Source organism: Mustela erminea, chromosome 19 (assembly GCF_009829155.1).
Source record: "Mustela erminea isolate mMusErm1 chromosome 19, mMusErm1.Pri, whole genome shotgun sequence".
NCBI classification, from domain to species: domain Eukaryota; kingdom Metazoa; phylum Chordata; class Mammalia; order Carnivora; family Mustelidae; genus Mustela; species Mustela erminea.
The window spans coordinates 1,247,346-1,270,880 of NC_045632.1; the positions used below are offsets into that span (position 1 = coordinate 1,247,346).

General features: G+C 40.9%; 2 protein-coding genes across 3 annotated transcripts in view; one reads left to right on the top strand and one right to left on the bottom strand.

Annotated features, from left to right (window-relative positions):
- Positions 1 to 13,504: 13,504 nt before the first annotated feature.
- LOC116580335 (small nuclear ribonucleoprotein G-like) lies at positions 13,505 to 13,868 on the bottom strand. The gene has a single exon (XM_032326606.1). The coding sequence runs from the start codon at positions 13,844 to 13,846 to the stop codon at positions 13,619 to 13,621; it is 228 nt and encodes a 75-aa protein (XP_032182497.1). The 5' UTR covers positions 13,847 to 13,868; the 3' UTR covers positions 13,505 to 13,618.
- A 2,147-nt stretch (positions 13,869 to 16,015) lies between these two features.
- Positions 16,016 to 23,535, top strand: part of LOC116580330 (zinc finger protein 45-like) — an 82,238-nt gene continuing 74,718 nt past the window's right edge. The window contains exons 1-2 of one of the 2 annotated variants that reach the window (XM_032326585.1): positions 16,016 to 16,087; positions 18,334 to 18,391. In XM_032326585.1, coding sequence (XP_032182476.1) covers positions 18,347 to 18,391 — 45 coding nt within the window. In that variant the 5' untranslated portion in view covers positions 16,016 to 16,087; positions 18,334 to 18,346. Of the gene's footprint in view, positions 16,088 to 17,484; positions 17,568 to 18,333; positions 18,392 to 23,535 lie in introns of those variants that run through there. The other variant, XM_032326584.1, reaches the window with a different exon arrangement.

Consider the following 23,535-nt stretch of genomic DNA (forward strand, 5'->3'; position numbering starts at 1 on the left):
GAGCCGGGAGCACAGCCCATGTCAGGTATGCATTTGCTTTATTTTTTAAAAAAATATTTTATTTATTTGAGAGTAAGAGCGCGAGCATGAGCGAGAGGAGAGGCGGAGGGCGAGAGAGAAGCCGACTCCCGGCTAAGCAGGAGCCCCAAGCGGGGCTGAATCCCAGGAGACCTGAGCTGAAGGCAGGCGCTTAACCCACTAAGCCACCCAGGCGCCCCTGTGCATTTGTTTTAAAGAAACAGTGAATGACTCGGCAGGGGCAGGTGTGTTTGGGTTTTCATTCTCTGTGACACTGAGGAACCCCTCGTGTGTCTGTGTCTGTGTGTGTGTTTGTGTGTGTGTGTGTGTGAGTGGTTGTGTTTCTGGTTGTAATTTGTTTCAGAGTCTGTTCTGTGGGTGTGATAGTGGCTTGTATTTCAGATTTTGAGATTATCGGAAATTTATTAAGCCCTGTTCCTCCTAACACCTATATCCCCACCCGGAAATTCTTCATGCCCAGTAAGTTCTTTCCATTAAGGTTGAGTCTGGGTGACTTTTGTCCAAGACAGATCCTAGGAGGGCTGGCTGGATTATGAGACACAGTGGCAAAATGCCCACTTTTTGGAGGCACACAAAAAGGCACATATTTATTTATTTAAGTCTTTGAAGTCAAAATTAAAAAATGAACTTGTAGGTCAAAGCAAATGTTTGTCAAAGAAGCATAACATTAATTTATTATTATTACTATACCTAAACAATCATAAAATACAATTTTTATTCTTTTTTTTTTTTTTTTTTTTTTACGGAAGAGAGGGCTCATGAAAGTATAATGCAGCCTAGCATCTTAGCCAAACCAAACCAGATTTCTGTCCGTCCCAATACCTCTTCCGGCTTCCCACTGGGACCTGGGAATATAGCACCAGACTCTCCGGCTTTAGGTGCAACTGCCTATGAACTCTGAGCTTCTCTTATGAGGGCCCCATGGCCCCCGTATGGAGTGCAACTTTTCCTTCCACAGTTGTGTGAGTATCTTGAAAGTGAAGTTTGAACATGTGTTTCAGTCTCCTCTAAATTTTTTTCTTTCCCAGACTCTTTGAGAATAGGCAATAAAAAGTTTGGGTGTTTCTGTGACTGTGTATCGAATTATATAATAGGATGCATTTTTGGAGGCTTATGGGATTGTATGTTTTTATCTGTATGACTTAAAATTTATGTGATATTTTTGAAAGATATGCTTTTCTTTTTTAAAGATTTTATTAATTTATTTGACAGAGAAAGAGATCGCAAGTAGGCAGAGAGGCAGGCAGAGAGAGAGAGAGAGAGATGGGGAAAGCAGGCTCCCTGCTGAGCAGAAAGCCTGATGTGGGGCTCCATCCTAGGACCCTGAGATTGTGACCTGAGCCGAAGGCAGAGGCTTAACCCACTGAGCCACCCAGGTGCCCCAAGATATGCTTTTATGTGTTCTTTCTGTAGATACTGTGAATGTGAATCCCTGTGTGAACAGACTTGTGTGAGAAGCTGCATGACTGAGCTGCACATGTGTGATTTTGATTATATTAGTATAAAACCCTGAGTTATTAAGACTCTTTGTATTTGTGAGTGACTGTAAACCTTCTTACTCTTTTCAACAACGAAATAAAGAGAGGAATGTTACACCTTTTTAGAGCAATAACTTTAAAATTTGGGTAAAAGAGGATTTGTAACTTACCTGTCCAATCATTTGGATATTTTATGTTCAGATATATATTTTCAAGGGAAAGAATACAAATCAGCCTATCTTTCACAAATGTAGAATTTCATAGTCTCGTGCTCTGTATGCAGAGGGTTGCAGTTTTTGTGTCTCTCTTCTGTCCCAGAGGTAAGCTTCCATTCTCCTGGCTGTGAAGGAATTTTTATAGGTAAGTTTGAAAAGCCCTGGACTAAAGACATAATTTACACATAGAGAGGCAGTTTGGCTTAGAGCAGATAACTAGGAGTAAGATTAGGAAGTCATGCCCTGAATTCTGTGTCAAGCATCATTGTTATTTCTATTTTTTGAAGAGAAAACTGATTCAGAGAAGACGACCTGTGTAAGACCATTCAATTTGTTAACAGAGAACACTTGCCATACTTCAAATTATAGGTAATTAATACATTGTTACTAGTAATCCGGTGAAATGCAAAATTAGAGTTTTATTCCTGTGTAAGGGCTTATCACAATTAAAGTATGGTAACTTTGAATGGCAAAGTAGTCATTGTCAGTGATAATAATTTTATTTTGGTGTTCTCATTTTTACATTTTTAAAGTTATATTTTCTTCCATTTTTAATAAAATACTAAATACTTCTGTATGCATTTCCTGTATACTGTAGTTCCCGTAACACCTGTAACTGTCCATTGTGATTTGCTTCTCTCAGACCCAATAAGTCGTAACCACCCATTGGAGATGAAAGTGGTACATCTGGAATCACGCATTATCAGGACCAGAGTGCATAAGAAGTTCACATGAATATGTAACCCAGGCTCCATTTCATTTACCAGGGTTGCATCAGTACCTCTCCCTTAGCTCATATATGTATATATGGTCTCACGGGGGATCATTTATGACCAGCTGATAGAGGACGAAAAGTCCTGAGTTTGATTTACATATGCATCCATTCAGTCTACAAGCCAGAAATAGCCCTATTCAGGAGTGGCCCTGAAAATTCTCCCAGTGGAGTAAGAATTTTATCAGCATATCTGGTACTCTACTTTGTGTGAAAGGAAAAGTGACCTAAAGTTAGAACTGATATGGCCTCATGTGCAGTGGTGTATGGATTGATACACAAGATATATGGGTTGATATATAAGATATCTGAGAAGAACAAGACTGGAAGATCAGGGAAAAGGAGGTCTGGGGCAGAGGAATGTGGAGAGACATGGTAGTAGGCATGAAGTGTGTATCTAAGCAGCTTTGTATTTTACATTAATACCCACAGAGAACATGTACTGTGAATAAAAAAGTACATTAGGTAGACAAAATGAGGTGTTCAGTTAATATCATCCAGTCTTTGTCATTATTTTCCTAATTGTGGCACAATGGTGGCAGGGATAAAAGTTACCTGTGGGCCAAACAGCATGGGCTTTCATTTACCAAAGATGATGTAGCTATTAGTGACACAAAATATTCAGCTTGTTAGCAAAAGAGACAAATTCAGAGTCCCAGTTATGGCACAGACCCTCAAGGAGACAAACCAACCATTTGATGGCAGAGCCAAACTACTTCCACCCTGGACAGGAATTAACAATATTTTGATTATGGATTTACCTTTCCTGCCCAGAGGGCTTCAGCTAGTACTAGCATACAACGGCTTACAGAGCTTTTGACCATTGTCAGCGATCCCAGTAACATTCCATCCAACCAGGAATCTACTTTGCTGCAAAGGAGATGGCAGGAGTTAGCCCAGGACCATGGTTCCATTGTATTATATATTGTACTAACAAAAAGCTGCCAACTTGATAAAGCACCAGAAGGCCTTTTGAGGACACAGCTAAAATGCCAGGTTGGAAGATACACTTTACAAGACTGGAGTGCCATCTTCCAGGATACAGTACATCCTTGGAATAAAAATTCAGTGAAAAATAGAAATTTATAGATTCAAGAAGTTCAGTGAATTCTAAGAAGGATAAATAACAGAGCAAACTACAGGGAGACGCAACATAATAAAACTGCCTTAAAGCAAATATAAAGAGAATTGTGAAAGAAGCTATATAAATAGGACACATTTATGTAAATAAGGGGGAAATGATACAAATGATTGCTGACTTGTCATTAAAAAATTGAAAAAATGGGGTGCCTGGGTGGCTCAGTGGGTTAAAGCCTCTGCTTTTGGCTCAGGTCATGATCCCAGGGTCCTGGGATCGAGACCCACATCGGGCTCTTTGTTCAGCAGGGAGCCTGCTTCCTCCTCTCTCTCTGCCTACTTGTGATTTCTGCCTGTCAAATAAATTGTAAGGGCCTATTCAGCCAGAGCAGCCCCACCATGGTTGAACTGCCATTTTGCAGTAAAGCTTAAATTGACCTTGCCCCCCCACCCAGGGGAATTTATTTAAAAGCAAGTCCGGGGGTGCCTGGGTGGCTCAGTGGGTTAAGCCGCTGCCTTCGGCTCGGGTCATGATCTCAGGGTCCTGGGGTCGAGTCCCGCATCGGGCTCTCTGCTCAGCAGGGAGCCTGCTTCCCTCTCTCTCTCTCTCTGCCTGCCTCTCTGTCTACTGTGATCTCTCTCTGTCAAATAAATAAATAAAATATTTTAAAAAAAAATAAAAAAATAAAATAAAAGCAAGTCCGGGAAACCAGTCCCAGGTGACAAAGCCCATGTACAAGGGTGGGTCAGGCCAGGTGGAGGTATTCAATCAGTGGGGGCGCATACTGTCTCCTAGCTACCAAGGGGCATGGGCCCCTGCCCTTTGGGAACCTTTTGGCGCTAGTCCTAACCAAGGTGTGATAGGCTGGTTCAAATGCCTACTAGGGTAAATTGTAATTCACTTGGTCACCTCATATCATTGTGGAGCTTCCTCTGTGTGTTACAATCTCATTGGCTACCTGTGTGTGGCCAAGCCCAACCACATGGCCTTTGCTCTATAAAAGTTAGTCTGGAAAGCAGGGAGGGGTCATCCTCTCTGTAGGGGCGGCCCCGACCAGTCTGTTTGATGGTCGGTCTGATTCCTGATGCTTGGCGCGAAATAAAGCTTTGCTTGACCTTTGCTTTGTATCATTCTCGCTCCTTTAATCACGGACCCATTATTGGGGTACCCAATTTTGAGGGGACCCAACATAAATAAATAAAATCTTTTAAAAAAATTGAAAGACTGAAGACAATGGTAACATAATTAAAGGGCCAAAAGTAAAATAAGAAAGAATACCCCCAAATTATTCATCCAGTAAAAATATCCTTCAACAATGAAAGCAAAATGAAAATACTTCTAGATTAAAAAAAAAAGTTAAGAGAATTTATCATCAGAAGACCTTAACTATAGGGAATGCTAAAGAATTTCTGCAGTCTGGAGGGAAGATATCAAGTGAAAACATGATGTCGTGATGAGCACTGGGTGTTATATGCAACTAATGAATCATTGAGCACTATGTCGGAAACTAACTGAACATAAAAGAAACAGATTGTTAGGAATAAAAGTGTGCACAAAATAGTAAATATGTGAGCTACCTTTCCCTTTTTCAGTGTCTTTAAAACACTTGACTGTTCAAACAAAACTGTAATGTTTTGCTGTGTGATTTAAAGCATATATAGGGGCACCTGGGTGGCTCAGTCATTAAGTGTCTGCATTTGGCTCAGGTCATGATCCCAGGGTCCTGGGATCAAGCCCCACATTGGGCTCCCTGCTCATTGGGAACTCTGCTTCTCCTTTTCCCACTCCCCCTGCTTGTGTTCCCTCTCTTGCTGTGTCTTTCACTGTCAAATAAATGAATAAAATATTTTTTAAAAAATTGTATATAGGGGCGTCTGGGTGGCTCAGTGGGTTAAGCCTCTGCCTCCAGCTCAGGTAGTGATCTCGGAGTCCTGGGAATGAGCCCCGCATCAGGCTCTCTGCTCAGCAGGAGCCTACTTCCCCCCTCCTCTCTGCCTGCCTTTCTGCCTACTTGTGATCTATCTCTCTCTGTCAAATAAATAAATAAATAATAAAATCTTAAAAAAAAAAGTTTAAAAAAATAAAAAATAAAAAGTTTATATAAATGTAACATGTAATAAGTTCAAGATAAAGAATTAAAATAAATGGAACATTACGGGCACAGCTGAGATGGACTAAACACACTACAGCTAATCTCCCCCTTGGATTACAATCAAAAACTCTGGATAAAATACAAAAAGCAACTACATGAGGACTTTGAAAAGCAAATAATAGAAGGCAGATTAAGGAGAGAAATAAAAACTTGAAGATCAATTTGTACGGCATGTTGAATTTCCTTTTATTTACTTATTTATTTTACCCCTTTTATCTCCCGGCTTTGAACTGACGGTTGACGAAACCTGGAAAACAGCCTGGGAACAGAGAGGCAAAAATCCCGAGAGAAACTTATCTTCTGACCAGAGTACTAAAAAAGACGGCCCCTGTGACCCTGAGAATATTGGGGGGACCCCCCTTTCATCCTGTCCCCTCTGCCCCCATTCCTGGTGCCTGCCCAAGGCCAGCACCAGTGATGGAATTGTACTGATGTCAGTGCATATGAAATCCTTAGTTAAAACACATTTCTCTAGATACAGGAACTGAGAAAAGAGCTTTTGTTATGTAGAGTATGGGGAGGAATGGTCATTATATATCTAACTTTATTTCGCCATTGTAACCCAAGAGTGGCCCAGTAGTACAGAAATATGTGATAGGGTGGGAGGTTGAAACTCTTAGAAAATCTCATCTTTAGGGTCAAAGAAACTTGGAAAGAAGGACCTTGGGATCCATAATGTAAGAGGCAATTCAGAAGAGGACATTGCTAAAGAAGGAGATACTAAAATAAAATAAAATAAATTTAAAAAAAAGAAGGAACTACTCTGATTCTGTGGATGAACTGATATAATTTTCAGACTCACACCTATGCTGCACATTCACAGCATACCCAAAGAAGTGTAGAAAAGACATTGCTCAGAACTCAAATGATTTCTGGGGTGCCTGGGTGGCTTAGTTAAGTGTCTGATTTTGGGTCAGGTCATAATCTCAGGGTCCTGGGATGGAGCACGGCTTCAGGCTCCACATTCAGCAGGGCATCTATTTATCCTCTCCCAGTTGCTTGGCCCCTCTCCTTGCTCATGCTCTCTCATATAAATAAAAAATATTTTTAAGAGAACTCATTAATTTCTGGATGGCTCAATGAATGACAGACCCAAACAATATATCCAAGGTTTTGGAACCAACACATGCAGAAAGTGAGGCATAATTTGTGAACCTAACCCAGTTGATTGCCTGCTAAAACAAACAAAAAATCAATATACTCCAGAGATTTTAATAGGAACCACAGTCATAATGTTATATTAAAAGTATCCAGGATACAGTCCAGAATTACTTGATACACAGAACCCAGAAAATATCTGACCAATTTCAAGGGAACGACAACCAAGAGATGTCAACCCCTAAATATTTCAGATGTTTGAAATAATAATGCAAAGGTTATTTTGTTAATAAAGCAGGTATTATAACCATTCTCTGCGAAGTATAAACACTCTTGAAATGAATGGAAATATAAAAGTTCTCAGGAGAGAAATAGAAACTATAAAAACAACCAAATTGAAATTTTAGAACTTTGAAATAAAATAACTAAAATTTAAGAATTCAACCAAATGGCACAAAAGAGTAGATATGACAAATTTAGCTCAGTAAACTTTAAGATTTTTTTTTAAAGATTTATTTATTTATTTGACAGAGAGAGATCACAAGCAGGCAGAGAGGCAGGCAGAGAGAGAGAGAAGGAAGCAGGCTCCCGGCTGAGCAGAGAGCCCGATACGGGGCTCAATCCCAAGACCCTGGGATCATGACCTGTAGCTCAGTAAACTTTAAAGTGATCAGTACAAAGTATCCAGTCTGAAGCAGGGAAAGAAAAATTAGAAAAAAACTCCACTGAGCCTCAATGACTTTTGGGCCAATATCAAAAGGCCTAATATTTGTGTCATATCATTGGAATTCCAGAAGGAGAGAAGAAAGAGGAATAAGAGAAATTTTGGAGAAATAATAGTTGAAAACTCCAGTTTGTTAAAAGACATTTTTTAGATTCAGAAATCTCAATAAAACTCAAACATGTTAAAATCAAAATTACCATACTTGTCATAGTTAGAGCATAAAATGCCAAAGGTGAATTTTTAAAATGCTTAAAAGCATGTAGAAAAAATTATACTTTGCAGGTAGGAGAACAATGTTTCACATCACTGCATATTTCAGATTAGAAACCAGGTATTTGAGAAGACAGTGGAGCAACATCTTAAATGCATTGAAAGAAATGAATTGTCAATCTCAGAAAAAAACTCAAAAGTGAAGACATAATAGACATTTTCAGATGAAGGAAAACTAAGAGAATTCATCACCAGCAGACCTACTCTAAATATAGAAAGAGTTCAGATGTCCATCAACAGATGCATGGATAAAGAAGATATGATTTACATATACAATGGAATATTCCTCAGCCATCAAAAAGAATGAAATCTTGCCATTTGCCATTATGTGGATGGAATTAGAGGGTATTATGCTAAGCAAAATGAGTCAGAGAAAGAATAATACCATATGATTTTGATCCTATGTGGAATTTAAGAAACGAAACAGGTGAACATAAGGGAAGGAAAGGAAAAGAATAGATAAAAACAGAGAGGAAAACTATAAGAGACTCTTAACTATAGGAAACAAACTGAGGGTTGCTGGAGGGGAGGTTGATGGGGGGGATGGGGTAAGTGGATGATGGACATCAAGGAGGGCACTTGATGTAATGAGCACTGGGTGTTATATGCAACTGATGAATCACTAAATTCTGCCCTTGAAACTAATACACTATATGTTACCTAAGTTGAATTTAAATAAACAATTTTTTAAAAAATGAAATATTCACAAAACATTATGTAGCTACTCTACCTGCAAGGGGGTGAGCATAACTCTGTATTTTCTCAGTTTGGGGTACACAGTGACTTCTCTTCCAAAGAGGACAATATGGGAAGGGCAAAAGAAGAGAACTTTATAATAGAGAAACCTGAAAAATCCTACCTTGCATGGATAATCAAGATCAACATTAATAGTCATTAATCATGTTGATGGTGCACCCTTGCTATGATGTGAAAAAGAGGCATTTTACTTACGTAATAGGCTGAAAGAAAAAAAAAACCTGCCAACCAAGAATACTTTATCTGACAAGAATATCCTTCAGAAATGAAAGAGAAATAAAGACTTTCCAAGACAAAGACTGAAGGAATTCATTACCACTAGACCTGCCTTACAAAATGCTAAAAAAAAGTTCTTCAAGCTCAAAGTGATGCTACCTAGTAACATATGAAAATATACAACACATTGGCAACGGTAAATGTATAGTCAAGTTCAGAATATTTTAATATCTTTGCATGGTGGTGTGTTAACCCCTTAACTATGGCATAAAGGTTAAAGAACAAGAGCATAAAAATAACTGTATAATGTTAATGAATACAAAATATAAGAGGTAAATTGTGACATTAAAACATAAAAGTAGGGGCAGGAAGGGATGAGTATTTGGATGTGATCAAAGTTAAGTTGTTATTAGCAGAAGATAGACTGTTCGAAGATGTTTATGTGAGCCTAATAGTAACCACAAATAAAAGTCTATAGTTTATTTGTAAAAGAAAAAGAGAAAGGAATCTGAACATACCACTACAGAAAATCACCAATTCTTGACAGAAGGTAGCAAGAGAGGAAGAAAGGAATAGCCCACTACAAAATAGCCAGAGAAATAAAATGGCATTAGTAAGTCCTTATCCTATCAGTAATTACTCTAAATGCAAATGGATTTAATTATCTAATCAGAAGGCCAGAGAGTCCAGATGGATTTTTTTTTAAATGACCAAACAACATGCTGTGGTAGGAGACTCACTTCAGCTTTAAGGACATACATAGGATTAAAATGAATGGCTGGAGAAAGATATTCCATGCAAGTGGAAACCAAAAGAGCAGGGGTAGCTATACTTATATCAGACAAAATAGACTTTAAGCCAAAACGGGAACAAGAGATAAATAAGGTCATTACATAATGAAAAAAGGGTCAATTCTTCAAGAAAATATCACAATCATAGGGGCACCTGGGTGGCTCAGTGGGTTAAAGCCTCTGCCTTCAGTGGGTTAAAGCCTCTGCCTTCGGCTTGGGTCATGATCCCAGAGTCCTGGGATGGAGCCCCGCATTGGGCTCTCTGCTCAGTGGGGGACCTTCTTCCCCCTTCCCCTCTGCCTGCCTCTCTGCCTACTTGTGATCTCTGTCTGTCAAATAAATAAAATCTTTTTTAAAAATTTAGTTTTTTTCAGTGTAACAGAATTCATTGCTTATGCACCACATTCAGTGCTCCATGCAATAAAATCTTAAAAAAAAAAAAGATATCACAATCATAAATATATACACACCAAACATTGGAGCACCTAAATATATTAGGCAAATACAGATCTGGAGAGAGAAATAGGTAACAATGCAATAATCGTAGGGGATGTCAATACCCCACTTTCAACAATGAATAGATGATCATGACAGAGTATCAACAAGAAAATGCTGGATTTGAATCATATTTTAGACCATATGGACTTAGCAGATATAAATAGAACATTCCATCCAATTGTAGCAGAATACATATTCTTCTCAGGCACACACAGAACATTCTCCAAAGTAGTTCATATGATACACCACAAAATAAGTCTTAGTAAGTTTAATAAAAGTGAAATCATATCAAGTATCTCTTCTAACCACAATAATATGAAACTAGAAATCAGTAAGAGGTGGAAAGCTGGAAGATCTACAAATACGTGTAAATTAAACTACATATTCTTGAACAACCAATGGGTCAAAGAAGAAATCTAAAGGGAAATCAAAATATATCTTGAAACAAGTGAAAATAGAAACACACCTACCAAAACCTATGGGATGCTACAAAAGCAGTTTAAAGAGGGAAGCTTATACCAACGAACCTCTAGATTAAGAAAGTAAAAAGATCTCACACAACCTAACTTCACACCTGAAGGAACTAGAAAAAGAACAAACAGTGTGAAGTTGAAAAAAGGAGGAGAAAACAAAGAGCATAAATAAGTGAAATAGAGACCAGAAAAACAATAGAAAATATCAGTGAAACTAAGAGACTTTTTTTGAAAGATAAAATTGACAAATCTTAAGATTTAGAAAAAAATACTCATATAAAGTCTAAAAGGAAAGAGGAGATCTTACAACTGAAAGCACAGAAATTCATAGAATCTTAAGTAACTAGTATGACCTATCATATGCAAACAAATTAGGTAACCCAAGAAGAAAAGGATAAATTTCTAGAAACATACAGGCTACCAAGACTGAATCAGAAAGAAATAGAAAATCTGAACAAACCAATAACAAGTAAGGGTGGGGGAGAAAGGAAACTTCCCCCCAAATCCAACACCGCTCAGGACCAGATGGTTTTACTAGTGAAGTATACCAAACATTTAATGAAGAAGTAACACTAATCCTTATCAAGCTTCCAAAAATTGAAGAGAGAGGATCACTTCCAAACTCAGAGAGATTTTATAGGGAAGACCAGCACTACCCTGGTACCAAAGCCAGATAGGGACAATACAATCACAGATATCTACACACAAATGTTATTGATGAATATGGATGCAAAAATTATCAATAAAATATCAACAAACCAAATTCAATAGCACTTCATAAAGATCATACACCATGACGAAGTGGGATTTATCCCTGGGATGCATGGATGGCTCAACACATGCCTATTAATAAATGTGATACACGGGGCGCCTGGGTGGCTCAGTGGGTTAAGCCGCTGCCTTCGGCTCAGGTCATGATCTCAGGGTCCTGGGATTGAGTCCCGCATCGGGCTCTCTGTTCAGCAGGGAGCCTGCTTCCCTCTCTCTCTCTGCCTGCCTCTCCATCTACTTGTGATTTCTTTCTGTCAAATAAATAAAATATTTAAAAAAAATGTGATACACCACTTTAATTGAATGAAAGGTAAAAATCACATGGTCATCTGAAAAAAGGATCAAAAAACATTAGAAAAAATATGACATCCTTTCATGATAAAAGCTCTCAACAAATCACATATAGATGGAATATAACTCAACCTAATAGAGGCCATATACACCAAACCCACAGCTACCATACTCAATGAAAGATTGAAAGCTTATCCTCTAAGATTAGAAATAAAACAATGTACCCACTCTCACTCACTCACTATTCCTATTCAGCATAATGCTGGGACATTCAATCAAGATGAAATAAAAGACACCGAATCGGAGAGGAAGAAGTTAATTTGTCTTTGTTTGCAAATGATATGATCTTACATACAGGAAATCCTGAAGACCTCACCAAAAAAATGGTTAGAACTAATCAGTGAATTCAATAAGGTTGTATCGTAAAGAACCATCATACAGGGGCGCCTGGGTGGCTCAGTGGGTTAAGCCGCTGCCTTCGGCTCGGGTCATGATCTCAGGGTCCTGGGATCCAGTCCCGCATTGGGCTCTCTGCCCAGCAGAGAGCCTGCTTCCCTCTCTCTCTCTCTCTGCCTGCCTCTCCGTCTACTTGTGATTTCTCTCTGTCAAATAAATAAATAAAATCTTAAAAAAAAAAAGAACCATCATACAGAAATCAGCTGGGTTTCTATACACTAAAAATGGGATATCTGAGAAAGAAAATAGTTCCATTCACAATAGCATCAAAAATAAAAATCCATTGGAATAAATTTAAACAAGGAGGTAAAAGACTTGTAGGGGCGCCTGGGTGGCTCAGTGGTTTGGGCTGCTGCCTTCGGCTCGGGTCATGATCTCAGGGTCCTGGGATCGAGCCCCGCATCGTGCTCCCTGCTCCGCAGGAAGCCTGCTTCCCCCTCTCTCTCTCTCTCTCTGCCTGCCTCTCTGCCTACTTGTGATCTCTGTCTGTCAAATAAATAAATAAAATCTTTAAAAAAAATAAAATAAAAGACTTGTATACTGAAAATTATGACTTTGATGAGAGAAATTGTAGACAGAAATAGATGGAAAGATATCTTGTACATGAGAAGTAGAAGTAATATTGTGGCTCGTTTTTGTGTACAGTTACTCTTTTGTGTACTTAAGAAATGGTCAGTAGCACTGCAGTTCAGGAAATGTTCGCCACCACACCCCCATTTCCTTAAAAGTGCTCTCTTTGAGGAGCCTGGGTGGCTCAGTGGGTTAAGCCTCTGCCTTTAGCTCAGGTCATGATCCCGAGGTCCTCAGATTGAGCCCGGCATCAGGCTTTCTGCTCAGCGGGGAGCCTGTTCTTCCCTCCCCCCCCCACCTGCCTCTCTGCCTACTTGTGATCTCTGTCTGTCAAATAAATAAATAAAATCTTTTTAAAAAGGGGGGGGGATCATGACCTGAGCCGAAGGCAGAGGCTTTAACCCACTGAGCTACCCAAGCGCCCCAAGAAACAAACTCTTAACTATATAGAGCAAACTGATGGTTACTGTTGCGGGGCGGGGGGGGGGGGGGGGTGGCGGGAGGGATGGGTTAAATAGGTGGTGGGTATTAAGGAGGGCAATTGTGATGAGCACCAGGTGTTGTATGTAAGTGATGAATCACTAAATTCTATACTTGAAACTAATAGAGTGAGTTACCTGGAATTTAAATAAAAATGTGGAAAATAATTTTTTAAAAACCTCTGCACAGCAAAAAAAAAATATATTTTTTAATGAATACACAACTTATGGAATGGGAGAAAATATTTGGAAACCATGTATCAGATAAAGAGTCAGGACTCATATAAAGAATGCCTACACCTCAGTAACAGCAACAGCAACAAAACCCCAATGAATTCCATTTTTTTTTTTGGCTATTATAAAAGTTTATTTAACAAAAAAGCTCAATATGAAAATGCACACGATCTGATTTTTATATTGTAGTAAAACAGGTACTATGGAGAAGGGGACATGTGGAAGCAGTTGATTCTTCTGATGAACACATCCATTGTTTATACTCGTTCTAAGGCTTCTAACATGATACTATTTCCTCGTATTACCACCATTCCAATATTGTTCTGTTGCCCACTAGTTGCCATCTCCACACATTCATCTATCACAAGATTCATAAATGGATCGAACCCCCGCAATATTCCTTGAACATGTCTGCCACCTTTTAATTTCAATGATAATTTCTTGTCCATAAATTTTTTCAGCTCGGGAGGGTGGGCTTTGCTCATGGTGTCTACTCAGCGAGCTCAAAGATGCCTCCCCAATGAATTCAATTTTTAAAAATGAGCAGAGGAACAAACAGACATTTTTCTGAAAAAGATATCCAAATGGCCAACAGGTACATAAAAAGATGCACAATATCACTAATTATCAGGGAAATCCAATCCAAAACCAATTTCCTGCCAGTGCAACAACAACAAAAATTCCTGAAGTGAAGGAAAAGCAGAGAACTTTTCTCTTTCTGTTTTATATCCTGCTTGATAGTTGCATCTCTTTTTTAAAAAATATTTTTAAAATATTATTAGAGTGCGTGAGTGGGTGTAGGGGGAGAGGGAGAGGAAGAGAATCTCAAGCAGGCGCCACACTGAGCTCAAGGCCTGATCCCAAGACCCTGAGACCATAACCTAAGTCCTAAGCAAGAATCAGGTGCTCAACCGACTGAGCCACCCAGGAGTCTCTGGTTGCATCTCCTTTTAAATGGATTCTTGGTCACAGGTGAATCCGGGCTCGGGTAATAAAGAAGGCTTGTTCAGCGCAGCTCAGCTCGCCCCTTTTATGATCTCTACTTTTACCCAGCACATAACAGCCTTTCTAATAATTTTCCTTTTGTTCTTCCTATTTCCAACTACATCAGGTGTGAAAGGGAGCAGTGAGAAAGAAAGGCAAGCCCAGTTCCACAAACACAGGAGGGTTTATTTAGACTCCACCTGATCATTCAAAAGAGAAATTTAAGGTAGGCGGGAAGCTCAGTCCTACAGAGGATTCTGGGATTTGTAGTCCAGACGCTTTCTGGGATTGGAGCACTTCCGCTCCGGGAAAGCGCGAAACTGTTTGCTCCGCTGGAGAAATGGGAGCGCGTAATACAGTGCTCTGTGTGTTCGGAAGCATTCGGCTACCAGAGGGCAAGAATGCGAAGCCTTCTCCTTTCGTGGACTCCGGATTGGATTCCGGCCGTAGGTGTGGGAACCGGCTTGTCCGCCTCACGCGGGGGCGGAACAGCGGCCCCGGTGCCTCTCGGGAATGCTGGGGAATGTAGTCCAGGAGCTCCGCAGAGTCGGAGGTATTTCCGCTGCGGGAGGTTAACGTCGCGGCCTTCGTTTCTCTCTGGGAGGTGAGTGATCCCCGGGACCCCGGGACCCCGCGACCTTTTCTAAGTTTTTGACCTGGCCATGAGATCAGCGGCTCCGGGCCCTCGGTCACAGGGAGGAAAAGCCTCGGTCCGTGGCAGAGATCGAGGTTGAGGGGCGGGGGCGGCTGCCTGCCTTCCCCTCGCCGGAGCCTCTACGTTTGGGGCGCTTCGCGGGTCTCAGGCTTGGAGGCGGACCCGGCTCCCCGCCGCCCAGCTCGCTTTCCCCTCCCCTTCCACACGGCTCTGTCACTTCCTAGAACTTGACCTTTCCGTGCCTCAGTTTCCTTTCTTGGAAGCGGGGATATTACCTACCTTACACATTTGTCTTGTAAATCCATGGCATAGGGTGTAAGTGAACTGTTTGGAGCAGTTCGGACGTGTGGCAGGGTGTCAGTTGTGAATATAAACACTACAGTAGTAGTCAGAAAAGTTACCTCTCTGCAAACTCTTCCAGGTGGCACTGGCTCTTCTCATCCATGCGGGACAGGAGGCTCTGCCCGGACTACTTCTGACTCGTGTTTTAGAAAGAGAGCGTCCCCCACAAATACCTTCTGCGGTTTTTGCAGGGCCACAGACCAGACTGCAGCATCTCAGGCTCCTTTCTTTTCCTCCTCCTGACTTCTGAAAGAGGACCCCTTGGCAGCAGAGCCCCGCTGCGACCGTACTGCGCTTTCGTCTTCCTCTTCTACGGTGATAGAAGGTATTTCATTCATGAGCAACTGTTAAATAATTGAGAAAATATGGAGAACATGCACAGGACGTGAGTGATGGTCTTCATGGTTACACCTGGAGTGCTAAGCATCGTCCCGAGGGTTTTATAAAAATTAACGCAGTCTTCACAAAGCCCTCTCAAGTGAATAATACTGTTACTGCCTCTATTGTACAGACGAGAGAATGAAGGCAGAGGAGCTTAAGTTACTTATCCTGTGTCACACCGCTAGTGGGTGAAGTGGATTTGAATCCAGGGTGTGTGTGCCTTATGTGTGGATATCCTTGGCCCCAAAGTTTGAAGTCCTCAAATTGGAATTAGGAAACAAAACAGAAAAATAAGCTATATAAATATTTAACCATAGGAAACTGGCTGCAGAGGAGTCAAGTCATTTGGGATCAAGTTACAGAGGTAGGTTGGAATTTTAATGTAAAGTATTTTGAAAGCAGGATTCATGAGTCTGGTCTTTTTATAAAATTTTAGAAGCATTCTCATTTCCTTTTATTTCAAACAATATTTATAGTTCATGTTCTCATTATGGAAGATATGCACACTCATCATAGAGAAGTTAGAAAATATAAAAATGTATACAGAAAAGCAATAAGAATAACTCCTAATCTAGAATATAGACAGTTTTTAAAAACATTTTAGTGCATTCTGTTTAGCAGTTTTTAAATGTGTGTTTATTTATTTTATGATATTATTACCCCAGTATTTATAGTTAGTTCCTTAACTCTACTGTGGAAGTTTCCAAGCATACCCAAAGTATGATATAATGAGCTCCTATGTAACAATCACCCTGAGTCAATCCTTGCTAGTTTTTTTTTTTTTTGCTTCTCTGCTCTCCACACACATATTTTTTTTTCTCCTTGATTATTTTATTTTTTAAATCATTTTTTAATTAACATATAATGTATTATTTGCCCCCCGGGGTACAGGTCTGTGAATCATCAGGCTTATACATTTCATAGCTCTCCTTGAGTATTTTAAAAGATTCTATTCATTTATTTTAGAGAGAGAGAGAGCGTGCACAGGGGGAGGGGCAGAGGGAGAGAAAATCTCCAGAAGACACTGGCTACCCTTCACTGACTGAGTCACCCAGGTGCCTTTCTCCTTGAGTATTTTAAAGCAAACCCAGATGTTGAGTTGGTGGGACTGAAAAGCTATCACAAATTGTTTATATATGAAAACCAGTGGAAGGGAGATTTTATTAATACATCAGGATTGGTGTAACGAAATACCGTAGACTGGATGACTTAAACAACAGAAATTTATTTTGTTACATCTGGAGCTAGAGGTCAAAGATCAGGGTGTTGGCAGGTTTGGTTTCTTCCAAGGCCTCTCCCTTGGCTGCCTTCACGCTATGTCCTCTCACGTGGCCTTTCCTCTACGTGCCTGCTTCTCTTGTCCCTTTGTGTGTCTAGATTTCCTCTTACTAGGACATAAACCAGATTGGTTTAGGGACTGCCCTAAAAAACTCATTTTAAGCTAATCACCTCTTTAAATGGCCTATCTCCAAATATAATATATTCTGCTAATTTGCTGACTTTTGAACCCAGAATATCATCACATTCTGAGGAACTGGGGTTTAGAACTTCAACATAAGAGTTTTAGGGGGTCATATTCAGTCCATCACAGATATCGACAGCAACTCTAAGGTTTTCAGTCTTGGCAATGAGAATATTACTCATAGGAGAAGGTTAGAAAGAATTGCAGTTAGGGAAGATGAGGGGTTGTCTTTGCTCCTTTGAGGTTGCTTTTGCCACTGGCATATAACTTTGATTTCTTTTCTCTCTTGTTGGCTTCAGGGACTGCTGTTTTCCAGGACCTTGTCATATTCTTTCCAGAGTGCCTAGCAGCAACCTAGAAGTTAGCAGAGAAGAGTTATTCAGTGAGTAGCCATCGAAGGGGGAGTCCCAGCCTGGGATTAGGAAAGAAAATAGGAAGATAATCTATATTCACATTCCTTATCTTTGATCTCACTTGTGGTGGGCTGCGGAATACCACCAACTTTTTCAAGAGTATTCAGAAGCTGATGTACCATTATGCCCAATATGTCATGGTCTAAAACAAATTTTCTTAGAAACAAGTTGATGCTAATGTTTCTTTCTTTCTTTCTTTCTTTTTTTTTTAAAGATTTTATTGGGGCACCTGAGTGGCTTAGTCGTTAATCGTCTGTCTTCTCAGGTCACGTTCCCAGGATCCTGGGATTGAACCCCTGCATTGGGCTCCTTGCTCAGCGGGAAGCCTGCTTCTTCCTCTCCCACTCCCCATGCTTGTGTTCCGTTCCTTGTTGTGTCTCTCTCTGTCAAATACATAAATAAAATCTTTTTAAAAATTTAATTTATTTGACAGAAAGAGCGAGAAAACAAGCAGTGGGGCAGGAGAGGGGGCAGTCAGTAGCGGGCAAAACAGGATCAAACTTGAGCAGCTTGGTTTAAGACCTAGCCCTGGCACTCTGACTGGATAACCTTGGGCAAAGTATTTAGCTTCTCTGTGCCTCTGTTTTCTTACCTGTCCAAATAGGACTCTCAGTACCCACCTCCTAAAGTTTTTGTGAATATTAAAAGAGAAATGCTATGTAAAGTGCTTGACTTAGCTTAGGATGTTGTAAATCCTCAACATATTACAGACTAACTTTTTTTTTTCTATTATAGGTAGCTATGTGACATGAAAAATGCAGCAAGTTATCGAAAGGGCAAAGGGGATTTTAAGGTATTCTTTTTTTCACCTGCCTACCATTTTCCCTACTTTAGTTCCATCATTCAGTTGAACAAAAATGAATAGTTTCTGTAATAGCCATTGGTTAAACTTATAACTAACACTAATTTGCTGTCTTGAACCCAGAAAGTCCCTGGGGAATGGTTATTTGGTCTCAGTTGCTTTAAAAAGTTTCAAGTTATCACTATCCAATATGGTAGCCATCAGGTACATGTGATAATTGAGCACCTGAAATATGGCTAGTGCTAGTTGGGATGTTCTGTAAGTGTAAGACACACAATGTATTTCAAAGACTAGTATGAAAAAAAGGACTGTAATGTCTCAGTAATTTTTATGTTGATTGCAGGTTGAATTTTTATGTTGATCGTAGGCTGAATATATTTTGGATATATTGAGTTAAATAAAATATATTGTTAAGATTGAGCTCAGTTGCTTCTTCTAACTTTTTTTAATGTGGCTACTAGAAATGTTTAAATTATACTATGGAACTTGCATTGTATTTGTCAGATCGCACTGGTCTTCATGGAAGCTCTCTTTTCACTCCGGGGATTTGCCTTCAGGGGCATTCATGAGTTACTCTTGCTCCTTAGGCCTCCAAGGGCATCATACAATGGTGAGAAGCAGAGAGTTTGGACTTAGGAGGCCTGAGTGCCAGGTCTAACCCTGCCCTTGATTTTCTGGATGTCCTTCAGCAGCTCAGACAACTCCTGGAGAGGCAGGATAGACTGACATGGTGGTTCTCAAACTATGGTCATTTCAAAATCACTTTAGGGAACTGGGTAAAAAATAGAGAGACTACAAAGATCTAGGAGTTTTACTGTATCAGTGAGCCTTGGTTTTTGTGTTTATTAGCTTTCTGGGTGATTTTGAGGCTGTTCTGATCACCTCCTATTCACCCTGTGTAGGAAGGCGAATCCTTGTTCTAAGTAGTATGAGATGGCTGAAGGCGTAACACCCGACACTGGGCAGGTGTCATTGGCAGCAGCTTACCCACAGCCCTTGGGCGGAGGACACTGCATGCCGTGTAGGGCCGTGTGGGGCTTGCGCCCAAAATAGAGTAAACCAGCAGGGGCTGTAGTAGGGGGTTTTTGTAGTGACAGGAATGTAAAGTGACCCTTCGCTCCTGAAGGAAGGTGTGATTAGTTTGTCTGAATAATTTGACAGCTGGCAGGGAGGTAAAGGCTGTTAGGTTGAGGACTGAGTGGGGTGCATCTGGTCCAGTTGGCAGAGTGAATTTTTTCGGGTCTTAAAGTTATACAGGCTATTGTGTGGCAACATGGAGAGGTTCACTCCATTGAGAAAGAAGGTTTTTAACACTATGGTTCCCCCAGAACCAAGAGGCATAGCCTGCTACATAGGACCATATGAAGCCTGTTACATGCAGGGTTGGGAAGCAGAGAGAGGAAGAGGGTTTTGCTTTTATGACTAGAGAGGCAGCAAATAACCAGGTGGAGACATCTGTATTGGGTACTAGTGAAAAGAGGCAGGTTGGGGTCAGTGGTCAGGAGAATGAGGGCTCTTGTGTGCTCTCTGGGTTTTTGACAGACTGGCTTTGTGATTTAGCAGGCTCTTGGTGAGGTTGGAATAAAAGATGTCAGATAGTATTGAATCTAGACCCTGGTTCATATATAGAGGAAGTAGCTGGGTGGGAGCCTTTCCCCCAGCATCAGGGGCCAGGGCCGTATCTGGAGAGAACAGAGTAACTCATGGCTAGGCCTTTGGGCCCTGTGAGGCTCAAAGTTGTATAGGCAGCACACGGAATCTTGGGCCTTACAATGCGATGTACACAAGAGTTGACAACCACTGCTTATAAGACAAGGGCTTGGGCGCCATATTGCCTAGGTTCCTTAGTGCCTGGTGCAGTGTCCTAACCGGACAATGAGAATGTGGCCTGGGGCAGTAGGAGGGGTGTAGGAGTGCACACCTCAGTCGCCCCCCTCCACAGACTTGATTTGATTAGTTGTAGTAAGGCCTGAACCCTTTTTTTTTTTTTTTTTTTTAAGTTCCTTTTTGAGTCTAATGTGCTGTCCAAGTTGAGAACCGCAGTCCTAGTAGGTAAGGCTCTGGGTGAAAATCTTGACTTTTCTATTGGTCACTGGTTGATCATGAACAGAGCTATTTCTCTGTGCTCTATCTTCTTTACCTGTAAAATGGGGATGATTTTTGTCTCAATCTCTAGACTTGTGAAGATCAAATAAGATAGCACATGTACAACATTCGTGGAAATGGTACCATGGTAGGTACTAAGTCAGTTGCTATTAAATGTCAGCAAAAATTGAGAGTATTTTATGAATGGCTTGAGTTTCCTTGTGGGTAAAATTAGGTGCTTAGAGTGCCCTTGGTATTCTTTCCGATCCTAACAAACCTTGATTCTAATCCCATTTTTAGAACCAGAGAGAAAGAGAAGATTGCAGTATATTTACTTTCTCTTAACTTTTTTGCTCTGTTGTGGTTAGAAGAAGAGTTGAAGGGGAAAACCTCAAGTCTTTAGTCTGTCCGAGGATATCTGGAGGGTTGTTTTGATTGTTGCTACTCTCATAGTGACCCAGAAACCAACCGCATCAGCATCCTCTGGAATATTGTTAAAAATGTAGATTTTTAGGCTCCATCCTTGATCTTCTGATTTAGAATTTCTAGGGGTGAGACAGAGGTTTCTGTACCTTCCAGAGTCTCCATTTGATTCATGGAACATTAAAATTTGAGAAGCACTGGTAGAGAGAACAGACTCATGCTTTTTTTTTTTTTTTTTTTTAAAGATTTTATTTATTTGACAGAGAGAGAGAGATCACAAGTAGGCACAGAAGCAGGCAGAGAGAGAGAAGGGAGGAAGCAGGCTCCCTGCAGAGCAGAGAGCCTAACGCGGGGCTTGATCCAGAACCCTGGGATCATGACCTGAGCCGAAGGCAGACGCTTTAACCCATTGAACCACCCAGGCGCCCCCAGACTCATGCTTCTTAACAAAAAATATTTTCTGTTTTCTCTCTGGCTGAATTCCACATCCTTCCAGTACCAGATATCTGCATGATGGGCTCTCCCTTGCTTGGTTCAGCTTTCATGGTCAAATGTGCGAGAAGCATCCATGACAAAAAGTTATTCTGCAACAGCCCTTCCTGCTATCTCTTCACCTCTTTTTACCATGCCTTTTTTTTTTTTTTTTTTTTTTTTTTTTTTTTTTTTTTGAGAGAGCACTTGTGCAGGAGTGGAGGGAAAGGGAAAGAGAAAATACCAGGCAAGCTCTCCGCCCAGTACTAAGCCCAACATGGGGCTTGATCTTATGACCCTGAGATCATGAGCTGAAATCAAGAGTCGGATGCTTAACTGACTATAGCATAGAGTAGGAGATAAATAATAAGGCCCTGATCAACACGACATATCTGTCAGCTGTTCATTGCAGCAGTCATTCTGCAAGTCTTTGTTGAGTTCCTTTCCTACTGAGTGCTCGCAGAAACTACTTTTGTCTTGATGCTTTCAAAATTTGTTTCTCTACATTTTTTGCCATTTTAATTACAATATGTCTTGGTGTGGATCTGCTTTTTTTTATTTTGTTGGGGGTTCTCTGTGTTTCCTAGATCTGGTTATCTGTTTCCTTCCCAGATTAGGGAAGTTTTCAGCATTATTTCTTCAAATAACTTTTCTGCCCCCTTTTCTCTCTCTTCTTCTGGGATCTCTTATAATCTGAATGTTACTATGTTTGACGGAGTCACTGAGTTCCCTAAGTCTATTCTTGTTTTGCAGAATTCTTTATTCTGTCTTTTGTTCAGCTTGATTACTTTCCATTACTCTGTCTTCCAAGTCATTAATTGGTTCCCCTGCCTCTTCCAGCCTGCTGTTCATTCCGTTGAGTGTGTTTCTCATTTCATTTATTCAGCCCCTTATCTCTGTTATTCTTTTAGCTCTGTGTTAATGGCCTACCAGTGTCCTCCACTCTTTTCTCAGGTCCACTGAGTATCTCTGTGGCCATTACTTTAAATTCTCTATCAGGCATGTTAGTTAGATCTCTTTCACTAAGATCTCTGGCTGTGGCCTTGCCCTGTTCTTTTATTTGGGACAGATTCCTCTGTCTTCTCATTTTGTCTAAGTCTGTGCCTGCTTCTCTGTGTTCAGAAAGTCAGTGACATCTCCCTTACTGGAGGGTAATGGCTTTGTGAAGAAGAAGTCCTGTAGTGTGCTGCCATGTAGTGTCCTCTGTTCCCCAGTGCCTGGTGCTTCGGGGAGTGTCTCCTATGAGTGTGGCGTGTGCTCTGCTTGGTGTAAGGAAGTTACAGAGGGAGTGTCAGTGCTGTGCTTGTTCCTGCAAGTGGCTCTGTGTTTATGATGACGGGTGAGGGAGGGCCAGTGGCTCCTGCCAGTTCTTTGTTCCAGGAGGGTCTCTCCAGGAATGCAGCCTCTCTGGAACACACTCTCAGGATGAGCAGACAACCTACCCACTAGGTGCCCCAGGCGCACTTCTGCACTTCCCATCGCTGCCTCCATGCTGTATGTCCGCAGGTGTTCTGTCCTGCCTTCTTTCCAAGAAGGATGTCTCCAGCTCTGCCTGAGCCAGGCCCACTGACCTTTCAGACTACATACAGGCTTTCAGCCCTGCTGGTTGCAAGAACTCCTGAAATGCGGCCCCTCTTGCTTTCTGAGCCCATGGCTATGGGAGATTCATTTTCTTGTCTCTCACATTTCTCCACAACCATGGCTCCCTCTTCCCCACTGAAGCCACGATCTGTTTCTCTCCCTAACCAAGGCTCCATACTTCTTGTCTTCTACCTTTACTTGTGAGTTTGTTATGTCATTGTTCAGGTTGATGACTGGGGTATGTAGGATAATTTCCAGGTTATCCAGTTGTATTCATGGGAGGATGTGAGCTTAGGGTCCTCCTGCTTTTGCCACCATCTTCCCCTCTCTCCAAGAAGTAAATGATTCTTGACTTCATCCTCCAAACAGTCCTCTCTGATCCCAGCCACTTCCCCTTCCAATCTCTCTGCTGAGAATAATCTGATTGCAAGACAAAGGGATCTTTTACCCTCCCTTCCTCAAGGCTTTCCTGCTGTCTTGCAGATAAAAGTGGGACTCACATCAAGGGAGGTTGAATCCCACCCACCTGCTTATCTGTTGCTGCGTCTGATTTGTATTCATTCCCAACAGAGCAA